Source organism: Sprattus sprattus (assembly GCF_963457725.1).
Source record: "Sprattus sprattus genome assembly, chromosome: 5".
Classification (NCBI taxonomy): Eukaryota; Metazoa; Chordata; class Actinopteri; order Clupeiformes; family Clupeidae; genus Sprattus; species Sprattus sprattus.
In genome coordinates this window covers 20190753-20212249 of record NC_137924.1, presented here as the reverse complement: position 1 = coordinate 20212249, position 21497 = coordinate 20190753, and the positions used below count along the sequence as shown (strand labels likewise).

Genomic DNA, 21497 nt, shown 5'->3' with positions numbered 1-21497 from the left:
TTGTGTAGTTTAAAAATGAATATGAGCTTGTTTTCTTTGCATTATTCGAGATCTGAAGACACTGCATCTTTTTTGCTATTTTGACCAATTGTCATTTTTCTGCAAATAAATGATCTAAATGACAATATTTTTATTTGAAATTTGGTAGGAATGTTGCCAGTAGGTTATAGAATAAAACAAAAATGTACATTTTACTTTAACACATACCAATAAATAGTAAAACCAGAGAAACTGATAATTTTGAAGTGGTCTCTTAATTTTTTCCGCGGCTGTATGTGGGTGTTGTTGTTGTTGTTGTTTTTGAAGGGTACTGAAGTCCCTCTCATTGGGAAGCTGGCCTGCATGAAGGTCAGGAGGCTTGCCGTGTCCTATGCTCAGAGCCAGTATGTAAGGACACGGGTTGGCATGGTGAGACAGTGCCCCTCTGTGCCACCTGTCTGGAGCGACAGGTGGCCCCGACTGCTTCAGAGGTGGCCATGGCTGCGATGTCTGGCTCACTGTGCTGGCCGCCAGAGCCCCCCCCCGATGGGACTTAGAGGGCCAGTCCCAACTGCCTGTCTGCCCATGTCAGAAGTGTCAGGTCACAGCTCCCTGAACATCGGGTCTGCCTGCGTCCTGCCTATGCCTGCCGGCAAGTTCGTCACCTCCAGGACTCGTTCGTTTACTGTCAAATACACATAACATATAAAGAGATCAATTTTAACAACCACAGCTGAAAAACATATGTTCACAGACTATGACAGGTGTGCTAGAAGACTGTCAAGGACAAAACCATCACCATTACCTGTTTCACCTACACTGAGATCTGTGGAAAGCGCTTTCCTTGGCTGCTTCCGCCCCCGTCCTCCTTGCCTTATCCCTCCAGGCCCCTGCAACAGAAGACAAAGTCCTCAGCTCAAATCCTCAAGGTCTCTACAACCCAAAATGACTAAGTAAGTATGCATGACTACCATATAGCACACTTCTATTTCTGGTCCAGATCCTAACTGATGGATGAAAGCCAAATAAGTCTGTACTATTCCCTGCAACTATACAAAATGACTCGCACTACAAAAGCTGTACTTAGAAACAAACAATAAACAATATAAATATAAACAATGCCCATGCTGCAGCCACACTGTAGGACTACAGCTCTAGGTAGCCTCACCTGGTGGTTGGACATGACAGGTGGAGCGTGGAGTAGAGGAGGACGGACTTGAGGGTTATACTGGAGGGGCTGACTAAGCAGGGGATACCTGGGGTCAGCTGGGATGAGAGAAACAATCAAGATCTCAGGATACATCCTTATGGCCAGGTCAGTAGAATCACTGCAGACTGCTTTACAGAGCTACTACTACAGAGGCTTGATGCATTTTCGTTAAGGGAGTATTTATGCATTTTTTTGTTACAAGTATACCGCGAATTTGGTATCTGTTTATTTGAGATAAACACTGGTTAAGGCCCCTACTTCCTTGGACAACACCTACCTTGACCTGGACCAAAGGGTCTTGAAAACTGCTGCATGATGGGAAAGGTGGGGATGCCTGGGCGTATGCCTTTCATGTTGGTTAGGTGGGCTGGGCCAGGGGACTGGGAGGGAGAGGAGGAGGGACTGCCCAGCTGAGGGCTACTCTGTTGGGGGAGAGCAGGAGGAAGAACATGTCAGTATGAGACAGCGTGCATCTTGGCTTCTTCTGGAACATGGCTCTAATATTTTGAAGAGTCACAGCTCTTCTGATCAAACTAAGTTTGTCCTAACGTCAGAGCAGTTAGTGCATCTATGGAAACATCTAGTCAATTTGTCACACTATGCAACAATAAAGCACGAGACATGAGCGCAGCAGACTGTGGATGGTTCCCGTGCAGGTGAGGAAGCACCATCAGTGGGTAGTGAAGGCCCACCTGCGAGGTGTCCAGGCTGGAGAGGTCTGTGGTCTTGTGGTTCCTATGGTGGTCCAGGCTGAAGTACTTGTTGTTCTTCCACTGGGGAGGGGAGTGTGCCTTCGGCTGCTGGCTATGGGGCATGGTCAGCTGCATCATCACCATCCCACTGCCCGGGGGCGGAGGATGCGGCACACCTGGGCACAACACCAACGTAAAGGGTCAGATTTTAGGCTAAAAGCAAATACCCATGTATGAGTACAGGCCATTTATAGAAGATGTATGAGGATTCAAGACTTGATTATATCCAAATTCAGAATTACAAAAACTGTAATGCACTGTGGAACCTGTTACGACCCTGGCTCATGGGCCACACCATAAAATGAAGAGACAACAGAGATGTCAAAATAGGGGTTATATTTCAACTAATAAATATCTTTGGTTAAAATCTAGGGAAAAAGTACCAAAGGACAAGCAGCCATGAAAGCTCCAGCAGCAAGGGGCAAACAGCATGGCTTGTATCCACAACTTCTCAGGTGCGGACAGCCAAGCAAATTATGCCCATGCACCACCTAAAGGTTACTGCACTGCCACTGCAAGGCCAGTGATGGTGCAGCTGGGCATAACAAACCATTATGAGATGAGGGTTGGACTAGGAATTAGAAATGTCCTTGCCATTATTTCATGCGTGCTTAACTAGCTCTCTCTACTGAGGCACAATCGTATAACATTTATCTAGCGTTTTAGGATTCACAGTCATCTAATTATAAGATTTCACTTGAAAAGCTGCATGGAACACAATGGCAATAGCAATCAAATTTAATAATTCAACGGAGCTTCATTGTTAGTACTCGTAACAGCATAGACACGCTGAAGTGCTTTCAGAACAGGGTAGAGGCGAGGTCTCATATAAAATGTTCACACTTGAGCGTCAATTCATTAACTGAGGCTGACAATTTCTGAAGTGTTGGCAGCTAAGCCTCTGTTTGACAAGAAGGTCTCCGAGTCATACTGCAGTTACTAACGGCATGTCAAATATCCACAAATAAAAGTGCTCATTAATTGGGGTTTAACCCCTGTCTGGATAAGTGTTCTGGTTAGAATGATAATCTATTTGAGACTTAAAATAAACCTTTTGTTTTAACTAAACCTGTTTGTATAACTAAATTGATCTGATACCCTTAAAATGTATTTTATAATATACATGAATATTTTCATTTAGTCATTGTCTGAAACTGTAAAATTAAAATGATGCGCCAGATTTCAGTGCAACGTTATAATGCTGATGTGCCATAATGGACACCTTTAGTATGGTTTAATAACACTTAAATTGTTCTGCGATTGTAGTTTCATCAAAATAAAGACCACACAAGGACTAAGCAGGAGTCTGGAGGATTCATTATCATCCTGTGCGTGTGTGTGCGTGTCAGTGTGTGTGCATGGGTCTATGTGGTCTGTGTGTGTGTGTGTTGGCTGAGGCGGTGAAAATGATAATCCCAGCATGAAATTAAAACATTTCGGCCACTGACTCCAGAAGGTTGGGGGGTGGAGGGTTGGAGGAGAATCTCATTTCAGGATTTGAAAGGCCACTTTTGTCTCCTCTTTTAATTAGTTATTAAAGGAGAGCAAAACAGAGGAGCTTCGCTGAGACGCCTGATGATCAGAGGGACGGGCCGCGAGAGGCGATTCACATTAACCGAGGACACACATAACGGCAAATTAGAATCTGAGGACCCATGAAGGCCCTCTTTTTTTCCCAGGAAGATCGCCATAACTGGGAACAAAGCAGCACAAGGAATTACTTTTTAATTACCAGCCCCGCATCTGGCCAATAATTGGATCGTTGAGACTGGAGAGTGTAATTTTAATTAGCACCTTGCAGCCTTATTGAATGGAGGCTGGGGGAGCGAGCGAGAGGGCGTGAGCCACCGGGGCTCTTCAAAGTGTCTCCGGTGACTGCTATTTGCTCTTCTTGTTGCCGCAAGACTTGGTTTTGGTTCGTTCTCATTTCACAGATTGAATCGTATCGATCTATTTTGATTTGTGAAGGAAACGTAAGAGGAAGTCATCCCTCTCTGCACCTCCTGTGCTTGGGCTCATCCCCCTGAGTAAATCAGCGGAGGTGGAGTGGAGTGTGTGTGTGTGTGTGTTTTGGGGGGGGGGGACTGTGCTTAGTGGGGAAGATGTATTGTGTGGAGACGGTGAGGGGATTAAGGATGACAAGGTGGAGGAAAACAAAACAAACTGAGAAGGAATTCAGACGTATGCTATATGGGTGTTATTTCAAAAGAAATATATTTTTATTTTTTCTAATATCATTTTTAATATTTATTTTTCAGAATGGAACTTGTTTTTAAGAGACAAGGTATTGCTTCTCAAGCATAAAAAATGTCATGAAAAATTAGCAAAGTTGCCATCGAGTTGCCAATCACGTCCAATGATATATCAATAAGGTATCATGAAGAGGCCATGCAGGAGGGATCCAGGGTTCACTCCAAAAAATGGTTATGGTTTGGGTTAACACTACTGAAATGTATGAGGTGAGTGCAACATGCCTTCAAACACATCTATAGGCATTCTGAATATTAAAAAGACAGCTGAGGTAGAAGCTCTCTGTGGTCTGAATGCAGATTCTAGCAGTGACCTGATTTGGCCTGGCATACCTGAACACTGCTGGGCAGGGATCTGCTGAGAGCTGCAGGGGGACGACGTGCGAGGGAAAGGCATCTGCTCTGTTCCTGGAGGAGGCAAAAACCCCACAGAGGAGCTGTGGAGAGAGACACACACACACACACACACACACACACACACACACACACACACACGAGAGACACAGATGCTTTAAGCATGTCTGGTTTCATTTTTCCATGCATGTCCAAATTCTCCCACTCTTTTTCAAGGAAAAAAAAAAATGACAAAATACTGACTATACAAAGAGATCAATACTGTGCAGTGGGCAATTGAAAGCAGAAAAAAAATCCTGTTAAAACAAAAAGAAAAAAAAGACAAAAATCACTTTGAACAGATTTTTTATTCTCCACTAAATCATAATCCAATTAACAGCCAAACCGGTCACCTGTCTCCATGGCTTACACTAACACCTGGAGACCAACAGTGCCTACCTTGGCGTTTAATAAGGGCCCGCGTGAGGCCGCCGGTGCAGTGGCAGGCAAGGCTTACAGGCGGTGTGCCAAAAACGGGTTCTGCACCCGCTTGACAAACCACACACACACACACACACACACACACACACACACACACACACACACACACACACACACACACACCCCTCCTTCCCTCCCTCCCTCCCTCCCTTCTGCGGCGCAGCTCCTATGACAGATGATGTGGAGACAGCGAGCGGCCCTTGTGGGACCAGCACTGTTATATTAAGACTCACTGGATATCTGGCCATATAAATCATCTTGAGCATGGCCTACTAAAGTCAATGCCGCTTGGGAGGGAGGAGGTGGGGGGAGAAAATGAAGAAAAAAAAAAACATGTGAAAGTGACCTCTTCCTTATTTGGGCCGTGGTGCCCCAGCTAGAGGCGCCATGGCAATACTGACCTGCTTTGAGATGAAAGATGGATATTTTTAACAAGCGCGGCCGAGATGCTCCTGAGGTCTTACATTCTGCTCTAACAGCAAAGAAGGGTGGCCTTCTTTATCTTGTCCTCTGTACGTACCTAATGGTGCCCTGTTGGCTTGGTGGGATAACGCTGTAGTAGACCTGAACCCCTGTGGCAGGCATGGGACCCTGGCAGGACTGGTTGGGCATGATGATCTGCTGTTGATAGGGCTGCTGGCCCACGCTCTGAGAGCCTTGAGGAAGAGATACCTGGTAGGGTGAATACACACAGAGGTCAGAACTCCACACAAGCCTCAAACACTATTGCAGAAGAGCTGATGGGTCGAGTTTTTTCACGGAGTATGCACCTGATAAGATGGCATGGAGGGATACTGGACCATCATGCCTTGCATTTGGGTTCCCATATTGCTGTGCTGGCCACTGACCAGGCTCTGGCTCTGAGGCTGCTGCACCCCGACCATGTTCTGGTAGCTCTGCGGTTGATTTGGCATCACAGTTTGATAACCTACAGAAACACAATTATGTGGGTTTTGTTTACATAAATATGAAAATGGTGCACACACATACACCCCCCGCCCAGTACAATTTTCAGTTGGCTTATCTTCAAAAAACTAGCCATCATGTTCACATGCATCAAACTCAAATTTCCACTTTAATTCCCAAGATAAATAACAAAATCCATCCAGCAGTGTGGCGAGGTTGGCAGCAGTGTGGCGAGGCCGTGATGAAAGCAGGGCTGCCCTGCGGGCACTGCGCGGGAGAGCGGCCGGAGCAGCAGAGGTGGCTGAGGGCCGAGTGCTGAGAGGCTGGGCAATTTTCAATTTCTCCTGGCTTTTGGCCAGAGCGACAGCAATCAATTCATCCCAGATGAGAAAAAGAAGTGGGACAAAAGGAATGGATGGCCCGTGGCGGGTGGGAGAGGAGAAGAGGAGGAGGGGAGGAGGGAGGGAGGGAGAGTGACGGAAGCAAACTATTTTTAGCCCAATTCTCTCACCTCCTCTGACAATTCGAGCATGAAGGGAATATAATATGAAACACTTTGGGTTGGGGCTGGCCGAGCGCACGGAGGAGGCGCAGGCAGGAGGTGGAGGAGAGAGAGGCCTGGTTTGTGCGGGCAGGAGGTGGAGGAGAGAGGCCTGGTGTGTGCGGGCAGGAGGTGGAGGAGAGAGGCCTGGTGTGAGCGGGCAGGAGGTGGAGGAGAGAGGCCTGGTGTGAGCAGGCAGGAGGTGGAGGAGAGAGGCCTGGTGTGAGCGGGCAGGAGGTGGAGGAGAGAGGCCTGGTGTGAGCGGGCAGGAGGTGGAGGAGAGAGGCCTGGTGTGCGCAGTGGAAAAAGGTGACACTGGGCAAGAGCAAGGAAACAAATCTAGGCCTCATATCGTGTTGTGAGTTTTACATGTGCTTAACTGCATTAATAATAACAGCAGACATTTACTACAAAAATGACTTTATATTTGGTAGTGCTTGACTATCAGTTCTACTGGGCCACCATGAACCAGTCATGCATTTTTATTTGACAAATGTAAAATTGTGTAGATGTGAACTTCGTCATGTAAATTATGTTTGTTTGTTTGTTTATGTTCATTACACAGTTATAGCAACAAAGAGCATTTCCTTCAGTTTATACTCTTACAAAAGCCAGTGGAGACTTGACAACAAGGAAAGGGGAGAGAAGGAGCTTTCACAGGTTGCTGGAACTGTGTGGAAGATTCACCTAGGCATTGATCAAACACCTGTAGGTATGAATCTGGACACCGCATTGCTAACAATAAGTTTCGAGTGAGGTGTGTCACGCAACAAGTTCACACAGGTTCCACTAGACTGGTCCATCTCTGACCGTTGCGATGGCTCTAATACTCATCCTAGACACTCAGACGGAGCGTCCTGTCGTGCCGCCGGACGAGGAGTGAGGGGCTGTAAAAGAGACCGGTTCACTGTGAGAATCGTAGAGCCTCTCAGACAGTGTCCCGGCCCCGCATTCAGCCTCTCTGAGAAGACCTGGGCGTCACGTCACGCCTCCCGCCATCCCAGGGGACTCATACAGCGGTCATCCTGTCCACCTCACTTCACATCAGGAGGACATTTCCAACCAGCTTTTTTCCCCCAGGCCTGTATTCCCTTGACTCACCTTTTATAAGGCTCTATGAACAAATCACACAAAATGGCCTACCGGCACAAAAGCACAAAATGGTGCTTGCTCACTGGCGATAAATGGGGCCGACTTTCACACAGAGGGGAAAAAGAAAAAGTGTTTAGCCTAAACATCTGTTCTTACAGTGGGGGGGGGGGGGGGGGGGGGGACCTCGATGCTAATAGTGTGCTTGATTAGAAATGTTTATTGAGTGTGTTAAAGGGTGGGAGAGGCATACAATGTCCGAGCCCACGCTGGGTTGCCCCCGCCGCTGTAATCATCCCCCAGCCCCTGCTGCTCTTCCATCAGGGAGCCTGACGCAGAACAGCACTGTGCTCTGCATCTGGCTCTGATGAGCGCATTGTGTGCTCAACACAGCAGCAGAGGACGAGAGAGAAACATGGTGCAGAGAGAGAGAGAGGGACAGATGATGAATAAGAGCGAAAAAGAGAGACAGAGAATGGGGAAAAGAGGTAGACAAAGAGAGGGAAGGGACACATTTAGAGAGGAAGCAGAGAGAGGCTGGAAGAAATAATGAGAGAGAGCGAGAGCAAGAGAGCAGAGGAGGGGGGTATATGTCTTTTCTCCCCTGCAGAACTGTGTGAATAGCTTCTACAATAACAACACATTTAACCACAGAAGGAGGCAAGAGAGGGCTTTCAGACTAAACGCTTCACTTCAATCAAGAGGCAATAAACGGTTGCTCCCACGAATCCAGGAGGGACGTCTGAGAAACAGCCGAGTCAGGCTTCTACAGAGCACTCTGCTGAGTTGAGTTGAGTTGAGCGGAGCAGAGTTAAGCAGAGGGAGGGTTTAGTGTTGTTCTCCTCTCCTCAGATGTGTTTACCTGGCTGCTGGGTGGGTGGGGGTGCGGCGGCCATTGGCTGGTTCTGAGGGCTGCTGTACTGCATGTTGCCCACAGGCCGGTACTGCTGGCTGGAGAGGGGGTACTGGGCCGGAGCACAGTAGCACGAGGCCATCTACACAGAACAATATTAATATCAATATTACCACCATCATCATCATTATCATCTTCATTATTATTATTATTATTATTCACACCAACTCCTCTGTGGCCAGGTAGGCACCACCACTATAACATTTAGTGCGTTATAATATGTTTTCTTTTCTGTAAAATGATAACCCTACACCTTACATACTCAACATATACTGTATGGTTTATACGGTATACTAACAGCTATATGGTATATACTGTACAACATCTAGCCATCCTATAGCAGGGTGTTACCGCCTCACCACTGGCTGGGGAGAATGAAACAGACACTTCTATGAAGCACATCCCCACCTGCTGCATGTAGCCCTGCTGGGGCTGCTGCTGCTGCTGCTGGGGCAGCAGGGGCTGGGTGAGGGGCCCGGGGCCCTGGGCAGGGTAGGCCGCGGGGGCCACTCCAGGGGGCCCTGCTTGTGTCACCATGTAGCCCGGCTGCTGCGGGGAGCCCTGCAGCATGAGGGACGAGGGGTACATGGCAGTATGGGGGTGCGCGTCGCGGCCGTCGCCCAGCGGCTGGTGGTGTGCCAGGCTCATGTGGCTGAACTGAGCTCCCAGGTTCTCTTGCTGGTGGAAGCGCAGAGGATGGACAGCCATCAGAGCATGCGTGAGCGGTGGCTTCAAGTTCAAAGGCAATACGTTTCATGAGAAAGAAATTATGGTTTTGGTAAGGCATGGCACAAACATGACAAATATATCAAAAAAACGTTATGAATCTTAACAGAAAAGAAAACAATATTTCGGTCTTCAGTGGGAGTTGAAAACATCAACTGTATATACAATGAAAGTTTAAGTGACTAAAGACACAAAAAAAGTGCTCAATACTCAAGCCAAATTTTTCATTGTGTGGGAACAGACGAAACTACCCCCCAAAAATATGCTAATGGTAAGAGCCATGCATGGCTGAGCATTTAGAAGCCACTATGAAGTCAAGACAGGACTGGGGTGCTGATGAGAAAAAATGTCCTAGTGAATGCAAGATGAACTGAAGAGCAATGAGCACATTAAAGGAGGCAACTCGGCACCATTTGTTCTGCCCGACAGCTTCTCTATTTTTAAGTAGCTAGACCCATCCATCATGGAGTCTCCATGAAATGGCCTTACAAGGTTTGAACTTAAGCTGCTGGCATCCATCACACACTTGGCTGTCTGGAGTTTTAGGACTAAACTAAAGGAATATATACTGTATGTGTATATTATGTATCCATGTATCCACACACACACACAATACACACACAATATGGGACAATATGGGAGACAGTACAAATATATATAAAATAGAGGAGACCAACTGAGAGCATTTCCTGGAGCAAGCTGGAGATTGTTAATAAAATGACATGCACAGGAAAACCAAAAGGAGAGTAGAAGAAAAGTGACAAACAGAGAAGAGGAAAAAGAGTCACCACGAAGAGAAAGAGATGGAGAGAGAGAGAGAGAGAGAGGAAGTACCACAGTGTAGTGCTGGTTAGGAGAGGCGGAGAGGAGCGGAGGCGGGTAAGAGGCCAGGTAGTGGACAGGCTGAACGGACGGCGGCGCGGCCATCTGCAGGGGCCGGACAGGCGGAGGAGGAGCAGACTGAAGGACAGGACAGAGGGAGGGAAGGAGGTTAGACCAGAGATGGAGACACCAGCTGAGGACGTCAAAGAGAGCCTCCTGTCAGAGGCAGAGAGAGTGCTCTTTTCTGTAAGATGGAAAAGTAAAGGGGCACGAAGACGGAGAGGCAGAAAAGGAAACACTTCAGGCACACAGAAAGAGTTTAATAAAAGCCCTTAAAAAAAAGAAAAACAGGAATCACAGAATGAACAGTGGAATGTACGGAGGAAACTATCATTATCAGACTTTGTACTTTTTTTTTCACGTTCTTAATACAAAATATCCATATAGCACCCTCAAGAGCTGAACTCATTAACATGATCCCATGCAGCCATTTCACCACAGTCATCAGAATTAGTATCATGTCTTCACACACACTCCATCCCAGAAGGAAAAAGTACCCGAGTCTCATTTCCTGTGACCAGCGAGGGTCAAATCAATTTCACATGTAGCCCTTTCATTACGGCTCCTGGGCCCTTGTGAGGGGAGCGCCGTGAGGACTTCTAATGGCTGTGCTGGGGTTTAATTTGCTGATCAGCAGCACTGTATACAATTAAGGATTGGCCAGTGGTGGGACCACACTAAGGGATCCACAAACTCATTAAGCGGTGACTGGGCCAGAAATTGCATTCCTCTGGAGCTCTAGCAAAGTTTAATCTCCTTCAGGCTGCGAGGAGATGTCTGAAGTTCACGGGGGGGGGGGGGGGGGGGGGGGGCATCTCTCTTACCATCCTTCTGACTTACTACTGCAGTATGGAGTGTCTTGATGTTTACACCCCAATACCTAAATAAAATGTCTTCTTATTTTTCTTTCAGCTAGTTTTAGCAGTTCTTGGTGTAGTCATAAACTGATCTAAAACTAAGCCTATTTCCCCAGTGGGATTCAGCTTGTCTTTTTAAGCCTGAGGACAGTATCCAGTAGCCTTGCCGACCTTAAAGTCTAGACCCTTTGAGTACAGACCTGGGACATGACGTGGTTGGCAGGGCCAGGCGGTGCAGGGGGAGGCGGGTGGGAGAGGGAGGGCTGCTGGGCCCTGCCAGGCTGAGTGCCCAGGGTGGGGCCGTAGAGCAGAGCGCTGCCCTCTGCATTCACAAAGGGCTGGCCTGTAGGGACGGACAGAGAGACAGAGACACGCTCAAAATAAGACTTGCATGCTGATGACTCATACAAAACAGTCAATGGAAAAAAATATTCATACGGTCCACAAAAGAATAAATCTCTGAAGGTTCCTGTTGGTATAGAAAACTTTACTTTCACTCTGCAATGTCCGCAAGGCATGGTTCAAGTCTGAGGCAATGATTGAAAAGCTTTTATTATGACTGTCTGATCTATGGAGGAAGGAGAGAACAAGACACTGGACTCCAGCCCACACACAGTAGCACACAACTGACTTTAGGGCAACAGCAGGCAATGTGAAGAGCTCACTAACAAGCAAGACATAAAACACAACCTAAATCTCTTTGGTGGAGAGCACTTCACTATATTCTCAGTGGGTGTACTTCCAGTTGTATCGGTTATTTCATGCATTTCAAATCACCTTTTATTTTTTAATAGGGTTAAAAAGTTACCAAGTAGCAGCATAGTTTGTCATGTTGTCGAGTGTATTATGTAACACATTTCAGCAAGCAGTAAGAGAGGCAGTAGTTCTGTCCTAATCAATATGGACTCAAGAGTGCTGTAGTTCATCCCCCTGTGAAGAGGGCAAGAAGTGGGATGTTCCCTGGTAAAGGTTTAGACCAGGGGCATTCTGTGTGTGTGTGTGGCCTTCATACTCGGCTCAGATCTGACACAGCTGATGTTAATACCATTGTGTGTCAACTCCAACTGACAGTTCAGTTGTACTGTGTGTGCAGTCCCTCTTCTAGCATGCACTGTCAACCTGCTCCATGGCCATTACACACAGCTGTTAGCTATGATCTATAATGCTTATTTGCTTACATACGTTAACGTGCAGACATTAAACAGAACTCCACATGAACGTGACTTTGGCATTCAACCCACATCAGGTCCCTGGTGACCCTGTAATAAGTGCCCCACCTTGAGTCATGCAACTCTGTAATAAGTGCCCCTCCTTAGGTCATGTGACCCTGTAATAAGTGCCTCTCATTGGGTCATGTGACCCTATAATAAGTGCCGCTCCTTGAATCATGAGGCAACTGGTCCTGGACTCACTCCTGAGGCTTCCTCCTTCACACAGGGACAACAATTCACATTTGCCAGCTCCTTAGAAAAGGTCAATAAGCAATTACCCACCCTGGCTGCTTCTCTAAGATGTATCAGTGTCAGCCCTGTAGCCTTTCTGATTAGCTGCATGCATTTTTAAAAGCCAGAGCAAGGTGAATGGGGAGAGATGTATTATGAATTAGACTCCACTATGGAACGTTTCTACACTCAAATCTGCTGCATCCCTTTATCAAGCGCTCCTGAGATCTTTGGGTTACTGTGGTACTTCTTGGGACATCGGTTCTACTGATGTTTAAATAAGATGCCTCCATAATTTTAAGCGCAAAAATCAAGACTGCTGTTAGTTTAACATGTGAAATGATATTTTTTTTAACATTGCTGTATCTTTATTTTTCAAATGAGATCCATTAAACCTAACCTTTACTTTAAAATCCATTACTGAGAAACACAAGAAAAGAAACCAAGAAGTCTGAAAACAACACAGGTGTGTGAAGTTAGTTTCTTAGTTAAAAAATCACAGAAACAAGACAGTTCACACACACACACACACACCAGTAAGACCCTGGCTGAGGGATACCAACCTGTGTGCGGGTTCACCAGGAAACCGCCAGGGGAGATCCCGGTGGCTTCCAGAGGAAGAAAATAGTAGCTAGGGCTAGCCATGAGCGGCGCGGAGGAGCCCCCCCGGCCTCCCTCATATGGCATGGGGCCACTGGGGCTGACGGTGGGGTAGCTGACGGGCACTATGGAGCCCGGCTGAGTTAGAGGCAAGGCGGGGAGGAGGGGCGGCTGGGAGAGAGGGAGTGAACCCGTGGACGAGCCTACACTACTAGATGAGTCAGAACCTGAGAGGCAGGGAAGAGGAGAGGAAGAGGGAAAGGGAGAAGGAGAGGAAGAGGAAGGACAGGAGGCTTAGCCCACAGGTGTGTGTTAGACATGCAACACTATTCATGCACTGATGGTGGAAAGTGAGGAAGGTCATAGGTCATGTTGTGTTGAGGGAAGAGGATAGGGAAGAGTGGTGCAAGAGAACATTGGCGAATGGCTAAGGAGACCTCTGTCCCGACGCTAGCTGGAAACTGAATTCACAGTTTGTTTGTTTTTGGTTTCAATCTCATAGAAGTCCTAAATATTTTTTTAGAATCATTTTGAGGTACTGTATGTCTAACATCTCTGAAAGGTCAAATATAAAGAAATCAGATACATAACCAATTGTCTGCTTTAATTACCTTAGGGATCAGGGAGAGACAAAGATAATGATTTTATTAGCAATGAATGGCAATTTAATTAGCTCCCTGATTAAGATCTTGATTAATTTAGCTTCTTTTCTCATAAGTGGATATACGTTGATTGTCATTGAGCCCAAAGGACTTTAAGAGAATTGCTCTCAGTAATGTATAATATAGCACAGGCACTTGGTAAAGTGTTTCTCTCACATAGATAAGTATGCCTAGTACCTCAAACTAAATTAAAGATTTAAAGTTTTTAATATTTAGAATTAGAATAATTAATGTAACAAATGTTTGTTCAATGCCACCATGAATCATAATCTCTGCTTAAAAACTTGAAATGAAAGGCATCTCATCCACTTTATGGTTGCTTTGGCCCAAAGTTTGGACATTCAGTGAATCCATTCCAGAAAAAGTACAGAAAGAAACAGGGATCTGGTAATGAGTTTGTAAGATGAGAAGACAGCACAAACACACAGAACGCTGATGAACGCGTTCAGTAGAAATAAAACCTCTTCTGTTGCCCATAAACGAGTGCTTTAGACCAGCTACTCAACACTACCAATGAGCAAGTAAATACTGATGATGGCACGAATAAGCCTACCATTGAGCCAAGAATAAGACGACAATATACTGGATTGCCCATTTTAGTTGCAATTGCAAATTCAGGGCATTGGTATTTATTAAGATAAACTTTTTTCATAAATGCATTTATTTATTTTTTAAACTCCTAAATTCAGGTGTGTGCAGGTGTGTGACTCCATACTAGGTGGAAGCTGGGGATGTTGCCTAGCGGAGAGGTGAAGCCAAGCACAGGGGGCAGTATGCGCTGGTGCTGGAGGGGAACGCACTCACCGGTCTTGGAGAGGCGCCCGGTGCTCCTGCTACTGCTGCAGCTGTCTCCGCGCATGAGCACGGGGATGCCGCTGAAGCTGCTGGCCTTGGTCATGGCCGGCCGGAGGTTGCGGTTGGAGCTGTCCGAGTCGGTGCTGCTCCACGGCCGCGGCTCTGAGTACTTGGGCTCATTCTCCGAGCTGCTCTGCCGGCTGTTTACCGACCGGCTGTCTTTCAACCTGAGGGAGGCATTTTTTGCAACGTCAGTTGAGTCCACAACCTCAGCTTTTACGTTAAAAGATAATTTTCATATGATGTAACTACATGGGAATGCTGGTAGAGCTAATGTGATGTGATGTAGAGGAACAGATCGTCTTCACCTAAATATCTGCCGTCTCTGCTGTATGCTGTTACAGCAATCATCTTCCTGTATCCTGAGACAAGTTCAGAGGGAGACAGGTGAAAATGACAAAAAGACCAGAGCATTTCAGATATTGGATGAGGCTTTTGCACAATAACTTTTTTGATAGACCCAAAAGACATGCAGAAATATTTACCTTTTGTCAGGAGGGAAGCTATCAGGACCCTGCAAAGGACATTCAGTGTATTAATTGTGAGCCAATCATCAAAAACAGGTGGCAATCAAAGCAAACACTACTCCACTGCATGACATCAGTTTCCTATCAAGCAAGGACTTACATCTTGAGCAAATATCCTGTCCCTGGCTCGCTGATACTCCTCCTCCCGCTCCTCTATGGACTTACTCCTCCTGTCGTCCTTCAAGCGCATTCGCAGCTGAAAGACAAATCACTGTCAGGTCCACAGAGGCCCTCAAGGAAACATACTGCCATTGACAATCAACAGCTTAAGGCCATTAAGTGTATGGTTAGGCACGGCAGAGTGAAAATGTGGACTTATAGTGCTGAGAGACAAGTGCTGTTTATTACCAAGTTTTCATCTCTGTCTATGCTGGAATTGTCCCTCTTCAGAATGTAGCGTTTCTGGAAGTCATCCGTTTTATCGTCTTTGATATGCACTGAAAATCGTTGATCTGGTCTGTTGAGACAAAAGGTTTGATGAGAGATGTCATCTCCTTTCCATCAAAAAGAAATCAAAGCAGCGATAGAATGCCACCAAGAGAGACTCACATTCTTGTATTGCTAGTTTTGTTGATGATGACAGATTTCCCGGTCTGGTCAACATTGTGATCGAGGCCAAAGTATGCAGCCACCCGGTGCAGCAGCATTCGATGATATGAGGTCATCGGAGGAAATTTTTTCCTCTGGCTTCTGGTGACAAATGGCAGACCCGAAGCAAATTAATAATGCATGCGAGTCGTGATTAGAATTAATCTCACAGCACATCACAGCCCACCAATGTCCCTATTAAACTTGTACATATATCCTAAAATGCCACCAGAAAGGCCTAGAGTACATTCTGTGACACATGACCACCCACAGTCAACTCTGGCGACTATGAGTTGGGAAGGAAGTTGAGGGATGAGCACACAGAAATTCATTCATTCATTAGATCTGCGTGTTTTATTTATTTATTTGGTGTGCTGGTATGAAAGCAATGCATTAGGATTCCGTCCATAACAAGTTTTTTTTGAAGAAAGGATAACTAATGTAGATGGTAGACAGGTTAGTATAGTGTGTACATACTCGTTATTACTGATGAAGTCAAGAAGGTCTTGTTCCAACTTTAGCAACATCATTCGGTCCCTGTAAAGGAAATTTAGAGATAATGGGTTTCTGAAAAATTGGAAATCAAAATAACAATAATAATAATAAAAGAATAACATCTAGCAACCGAGTATAATCTGAAACCAATTTTCCTCACTGATGACCTTAAAGATCATATTAACGTCAGCAAAAAGCAATGCAAAGCTTATTTAGATCGATTACAAACCTGGGATTGTTTTTCAGTGTGTTCACCAAGAATTCATGGAGATCGATGCCAGTTGAGTCTGTGTAGTCTTGACTGGAATCTGAGGGGAAACAAAACAAAGGGTTGTGTGAGCTGACTGCTCAAGCATGAATTCCTACATCTCTGGTCTGTCTGTATCTTCTTTGTGCATCCCTTCGGACCTGTCTTTGACATACCACACACAGCGCAAAGAGCAAAACACACACACACACCACACACTAACACACACCTCGAGACAGCATCCTCCGTGGCGTTTTCTCAGACTTCTCCAGCATGTCAGGGCATTTGTCTTCGTCGTCCTCATTCTTGGGTGGAGGCGTCTGCTCTGTGTCAAATGACTGGGAAAGCTGGATCTGGATTTCCCCCTGTGGACAGAGGACAAACACACACTGCTGATGGCGCTCCCTGATACCAAGAGTGAGATCAAGAGTGTCCAGCCAACCCCTTTAATGACTAAGGACATTCATGCAGTGGGTCCAAACGGACCTGTTCCAATTTGAAGTTTATTTTCGGACGCTGTTCCACATTAAGGCTGCTTCTTGCTGCCCTCATTTAGTTTTTCTACAGCATGTTCTATAAGATATAAAATACAAGTATGAACTAACACCACGGTTCTGTGTAATTATATAAGGTTTACTCTAGGTTTAAAAAAAGCCCTCTGAGTATTGCACCCTATATTTGATCAAATTCTTCCAGTTGAGGTCATTACACAGGCTTAAAATACAAAACACCATTTGGATTAACAAGATTATAAAAATGTTAATAATATTCTGTATAATATTATACAGATATTAAATTCACTGGTCAACGACATGTCACTGAGCAGGAAGGAGAGCATGTTGGCAAATCAAACACACGGGAACTCAAGGGCCTCTCTTCCCAAATCTGGGGAGGGTTACCAAACTGCATATTTAAAACATCATCATCATAATCATCATCATCATCATCATCAACAGCCCACAAGACCATGAATCAGTTTTTTTGTTATCAAATCTATGTATAGCGAGAAACATCATTTGTTTTCATGTTCAGTGGTTAGAGCAATGGGCACTCGTTCAGATTCACAAGACAGTGAGATCTCTAGGTAACTGCATGTGGCATTTTTACAGGAATTATTTTTCTTCTGCCCTACAACTGACTCTAACTGAATCTGAGCCAGGGATGGTTGATTTACTCAGTACCAAGAATCGACAGAGGCCGTCAATGTCAGCATGGCCCCTTACCGGGGCACCCTGAGGAGAGACCTTCGGGGGAAGCGCTTTTTCTTTTCAACCTTGAGCACTCTGGACTTCAGCCCCCTCCGGTGCCTAAAGCCAGACCTTATTCTCAGCCTTCACCACTCTCTTTCATTAACCACCAGAGAGGACGAGAGAGCCTTTCAAAAAAAAAAAAAGAACTGGGCTAAAAGCATGACAAAAGTAAGGCCTCCGCACACCAACAGGCTCACAATGTGACACCACAGGCACGGCATAGGCCCCCTCCTGTTTGCCAAATGAAGGGAAGGGAGGCTCCAACTGTGTGAGAAAGAAGCCCGCTAGAATGTCACTTGCTAATACCTCAGAGAATACCATTAAAATGGAATTGGCAGACAGAACATGGTGGGACTCCTCATTATGTTCTGCTTGCTAACGGCGGTCATTTTATCAAAGTTAAGTTTAAAAAATAAATAACTTATATATATATACATTTTTGTGTTTGTGTGCATGTGTGTGTGTTTCTGCTTTTGTTCTGCTTATGTTTATATTTACACAGAAAGGATGGGGATAACCATTTAAAGGCCATGCTCATAGATCAGAGTGATTATTTGGTGGGTGGCTCTTAGACTTGCTGCAGTGGAGCTTTACCTGAGGTTCTCCAGGCGTTTCTGTGGAAACAGAGGGAGGAGAGGGCTCTTCGCAAATGGCCAGGCTTCGAACTAACTTAAACTTTGCATTCGACTGAGAAAGAGTAGTGAAGGTTAGAGGGACAATCAGGTTGAATGTGAACAAATGACGTGCAGAACTACTCTTGACGTGGCATGACAAAAAAACAGCAACCAAAAAAAGGATGCGAGATATCGGGAGGTATTAAACAACAACCTGTGCAAACTCTCATACCAAAAAATGAAGAAAAAAGCCAACCAAAGGCAGGCCATGACAAAAACATCAATTCTTATCAGAAAAAAATGCTATCTGAAAACAAAACAAGACAGAACCTATTGTTAAAACAATCAAGTAAACGAAAACATGACAAAAAAATAATGCATGCAAAAATATGAGCGTCAAACACATTTGTCAAACAGGAAAACAATCAAACACATTTCAGACATGCCTCTTGCCACTGTACCTTGGGCCTGTTCTCTGTGTGTCCAGAGCCTTGCTGCTGTACGGTAGGCAATGAGACAGAATGGACGTGAGCATTTTTCCCAATGAACATACTGCCTTTCTCAATAAAAGACCTGTAACGGACGGTTCTTTTGAGGAACACACCACAAGGCATGCATATGCAAGGATGTTCACACTTAGATATTTAGACGTGAAGATGAGACACAATACTATGCACCAGAAACTATGTATTGCCAAACAGCTCACCCAGCTACTCTACACTGTTATTCCAGGCAAGATAAACTGCTCAGAGATGCGTCATTCATTTCTGACATTTTCTTGCTCATCTAACGCCTGGTAAATTTTTATTGTTCCGCAAGTGAGCAGAACTATTATGGGTGTAGAGGAAGATATACCGCCTCATACTGTCGTGACAGCAACCATATAATTTTCATACAGTCATTTCTGACAGCCAACAACTTAAAAACCCTGCACTTTCATCATTTTCAGTGCAACACCTCTTTAAAGGTTCACATACAGCCGCGGAAAAAATTAAGAGACCACTTCAAAATTATCAGTTTCTCTGGTTTTACTATTTATTGGTATGTGTTAAAGTAAAATGTACATTTTAGTTTTATTCTATAACCTACTGGCAACATTCCTACCAAATTTCAAATAAAAATATTGTCATTTAGATAATTTATTTGCAGAAAAATGACAATTGGTCAAAATAGCAAAAATTATGCAGTGTCTTCAGATCTCGAATAATGCAAAGAAAACAAGCTCATATTCATTTTTAAACTACACAATACTAATGCTTACACTTAGGAAGAGTTCAGATATCAATATTTGGTGGAATAACCTTGATTTAAAATCACAACTTTCATGTGTCTTGGCATGCTCTCCACCAGTCTTTCACATTGCCGTTGGGTGACTTTATGCTACTCCTGGCGCAAGAATTCAAGCAGCTCGGCTTCTTTTCATGGCTTGTGACCATCCATCTTCCTCTTGATCACATTTCAGAGGTTTTTTATGGGATTCAGGTCTCGAAAATTGGGCTGGCCATGACAGGGTCCTGATCTGGTGGTACTCCATCCACACCTTTACTGGCCTGGCTGTGTGGCATGGAGCATTGCCCTGCTGGAAAAAACACTTCTCAGAGTTGGGGAACATTGTCAGAGCAAAAGGAAGCAAGTTTTTCTTCCGGGACAACGTTGTACTTTGCCTGGCTAAGGTTTGTAAAAGACCATAAGGATTGAAAAAGCGGACTGGATGTTCTTCTAAGTTCGTCTTCTCTGATGAGTCCGATTTCACAGTAGGTGCAAGACTCTCTGGCTTGTAGGCCTCTCCAGGTCTCCGTCTAACCATCAGACGACCATGTGTTGGGCAAAGCTGAAAATTGGACTCATCAGAGAAGACGAACTAGAAGACCCTCCAGTCCGCTTTTTTCAATCCTTATGGTCTTTTACAAACCTCAGCCAGGCAAAGTACAACGTTGTCCCGGAAGAAAAACTTGCTTCCTTTTGCTCTGACAATGTTCCCCAACTCTGAGAAGTGTTTTTTCCAGCAGGGCAATGCTCCATGCCACACAGCCAGGCCAGTAAAGGTGTGGATGGAGTACCACCAGATCAGGACCCTGTCATGGCCAGCCCAATTTCGAGACCTGAATCCCATAAAAAACCTCTGAAATGTGATCAAGAGGAAGATGGATGGTCACAAGCCATGAAAAGAAGCCGAGCTGCTTGAATTCTTGCGCCAGGAGTAGCATAAAGTCACCCAACGGCAATGTGAAAGACTGGTGGAGAGCATGCCAAGACACATGAAAGTTGTGATTTTAAATCAAGGTTATTCCACCAAATATTGATTTCTGAACTCTTCCTAAGTGTAAGCATTAGTATTGTGTAGTTTAAAAATGAATATGAGCTTGTTTTCTTTGCATTATTCGAGATCTGAAGACACTGCATCTTTTTTGCTATTTTGACCAATTGTCATTTTTCTGCAAATAAATGATCTAAATGACAATATTTTTATTTGAAATTTGGTAGGAATGTTGCCAGTAGGTTATAGAATAAAACAAAAATGTACATTTTACTTTAACACATACCAATAAATAGTAAAACCAGAGAAACTGATAATTTTGAAGTGGTCTCTTAATTTTTTCCGCGGCTGTATATATCATTGCATTCCATTTCATAATCAAAGATATTTGTATACTGCAAACATAACACTGAGGACTTTGAAAAACTGTTTATTTATGATGAAATAGGGCTTTAATAGACTTGTTATGAATAGTGTGAAGAAAAACCCTCAACTCAAGCAAAAGATATCTGGAATACCTTCATCTACCTTCATTCATACACACATGCCAATTTTTATAATTAAAGGCACAGCACACACACACACACACACACACACACACACACACACACACACACACATCATTTGCATCTTTTAGATTAATAGACATTCTACATGAGCTTGTCAGGTGAGCCCGTTCGTGCGGTAGCGGTAGGGTGTGCAGGTACCAGTGTGCCGTGTGTTCAGTCAGCCGCAACCATTTGCAAAGCAAAGGAGACAGATGGCAGCCATGGCCACTCGCTGCGCGTCCGCTCCCCAACCCCCCGCCCCCCCCTTCTCCGCTCCTCGCTCCCTTCCCCACCCCCTGCCATGCGCACGGGCCACACACAGGAAGTCTTGTGGATCAGCTCAGATTGCCAGGTGCCCGGCTGTTGCCTAAGCCCACAGCTTCTCGGCAAGCAGTGCATGTTGTTGGGATTTCTTTTTTATTCCACCTCACCAAACGGAATGAGTGAGACGTGATTTGTGGAACGACATAAAAG

The 21497-nt window shown here is 45.1% G+C and overlaps 1 protein-coding gene across 5 annotated transcripts in view; it reads right to left on the bottom strand.

Moving 5' to 3' along the window:
- Positions 1–255: 255 nt before the first annotated feature.
- The window catches only part of LOC308365124 (R3H domain-containing protein 1-like), a 37586-nt gene continuing 16344 nt past the window's right edge, over positions 256–21497 (bottom strand). The window contains exons 4-27 of one of the 5 annotated variants that reach the window (XM_080838461.1): positions 18680–18715; positions 18199–18291; positions 16584–16719; positions 16337–16415; positions 16090–16149; positions 15574–15714; positions 15373–15481; positions 15125–15220; positions 14983–15011; positions 14806–14859; positions 14447–14664; positions 12944–13207; positions 11139–11281; positions 10034–10159; positions 8882–9202; positions 8423–8555; positions 5795–5952; positions 5545–5696; positions 4524–4627; positions 1882–2057; positions 1467–1611; positions 1148–1245; positions 785–869; positions 256–664 (exon numbers count right to left, since the gene is read on the bottom strand). In XM_080838461.1, coding sequence (XP_080694587.1) covers positions 582–664; positions 785–869; positions 1148–1245; positions 1467–1611; positions 1882–2057; positions 4524–4627; positions 5545–5696; positions 5795–5952; positions 8423–8555; positions 8882–9202; positions 10034–10159; positions 11139–11281; positions 12944–13207; positions 14447–14664; positions 14806–14859; positions 14983–15011; positions 15125–15220; positions 15373–15481; positions 15574–15714; positions 16090–16149; positions 16337–16415; positions 16584–16719; positions 18199–18291; positions 18680–18715 — 3039 coding nt within the window. In that variant the 3' untranslated portion in view covers positions 256–581. The remainder of the gene's footprint in view (positions 665–784; positions 870–1147; positions 1246–1466; positions 1612–1881; positions 2058–4523; positions 4628–5544; positions 5697–5794; positions 5953–8422; positions 8556–8881; positions 9203–10033; positions 10160–11138; positions 11282–12943; positions 13208–14446; positions 14665–14805; positions 14860–14982; positions 15012–15124; positions 15221–15372; positions 15482–15573; positions 15715–16089; positions 16150–16336; positions 16416–16583; positions 16720–18198; positions 18292–18679; positions 18716–21497) is intronic. The other 4 variants (XM_080838462.1, XM_080838463.1, XM_080838465.1 and 1 more) reach the window with 4 other exon arrangements.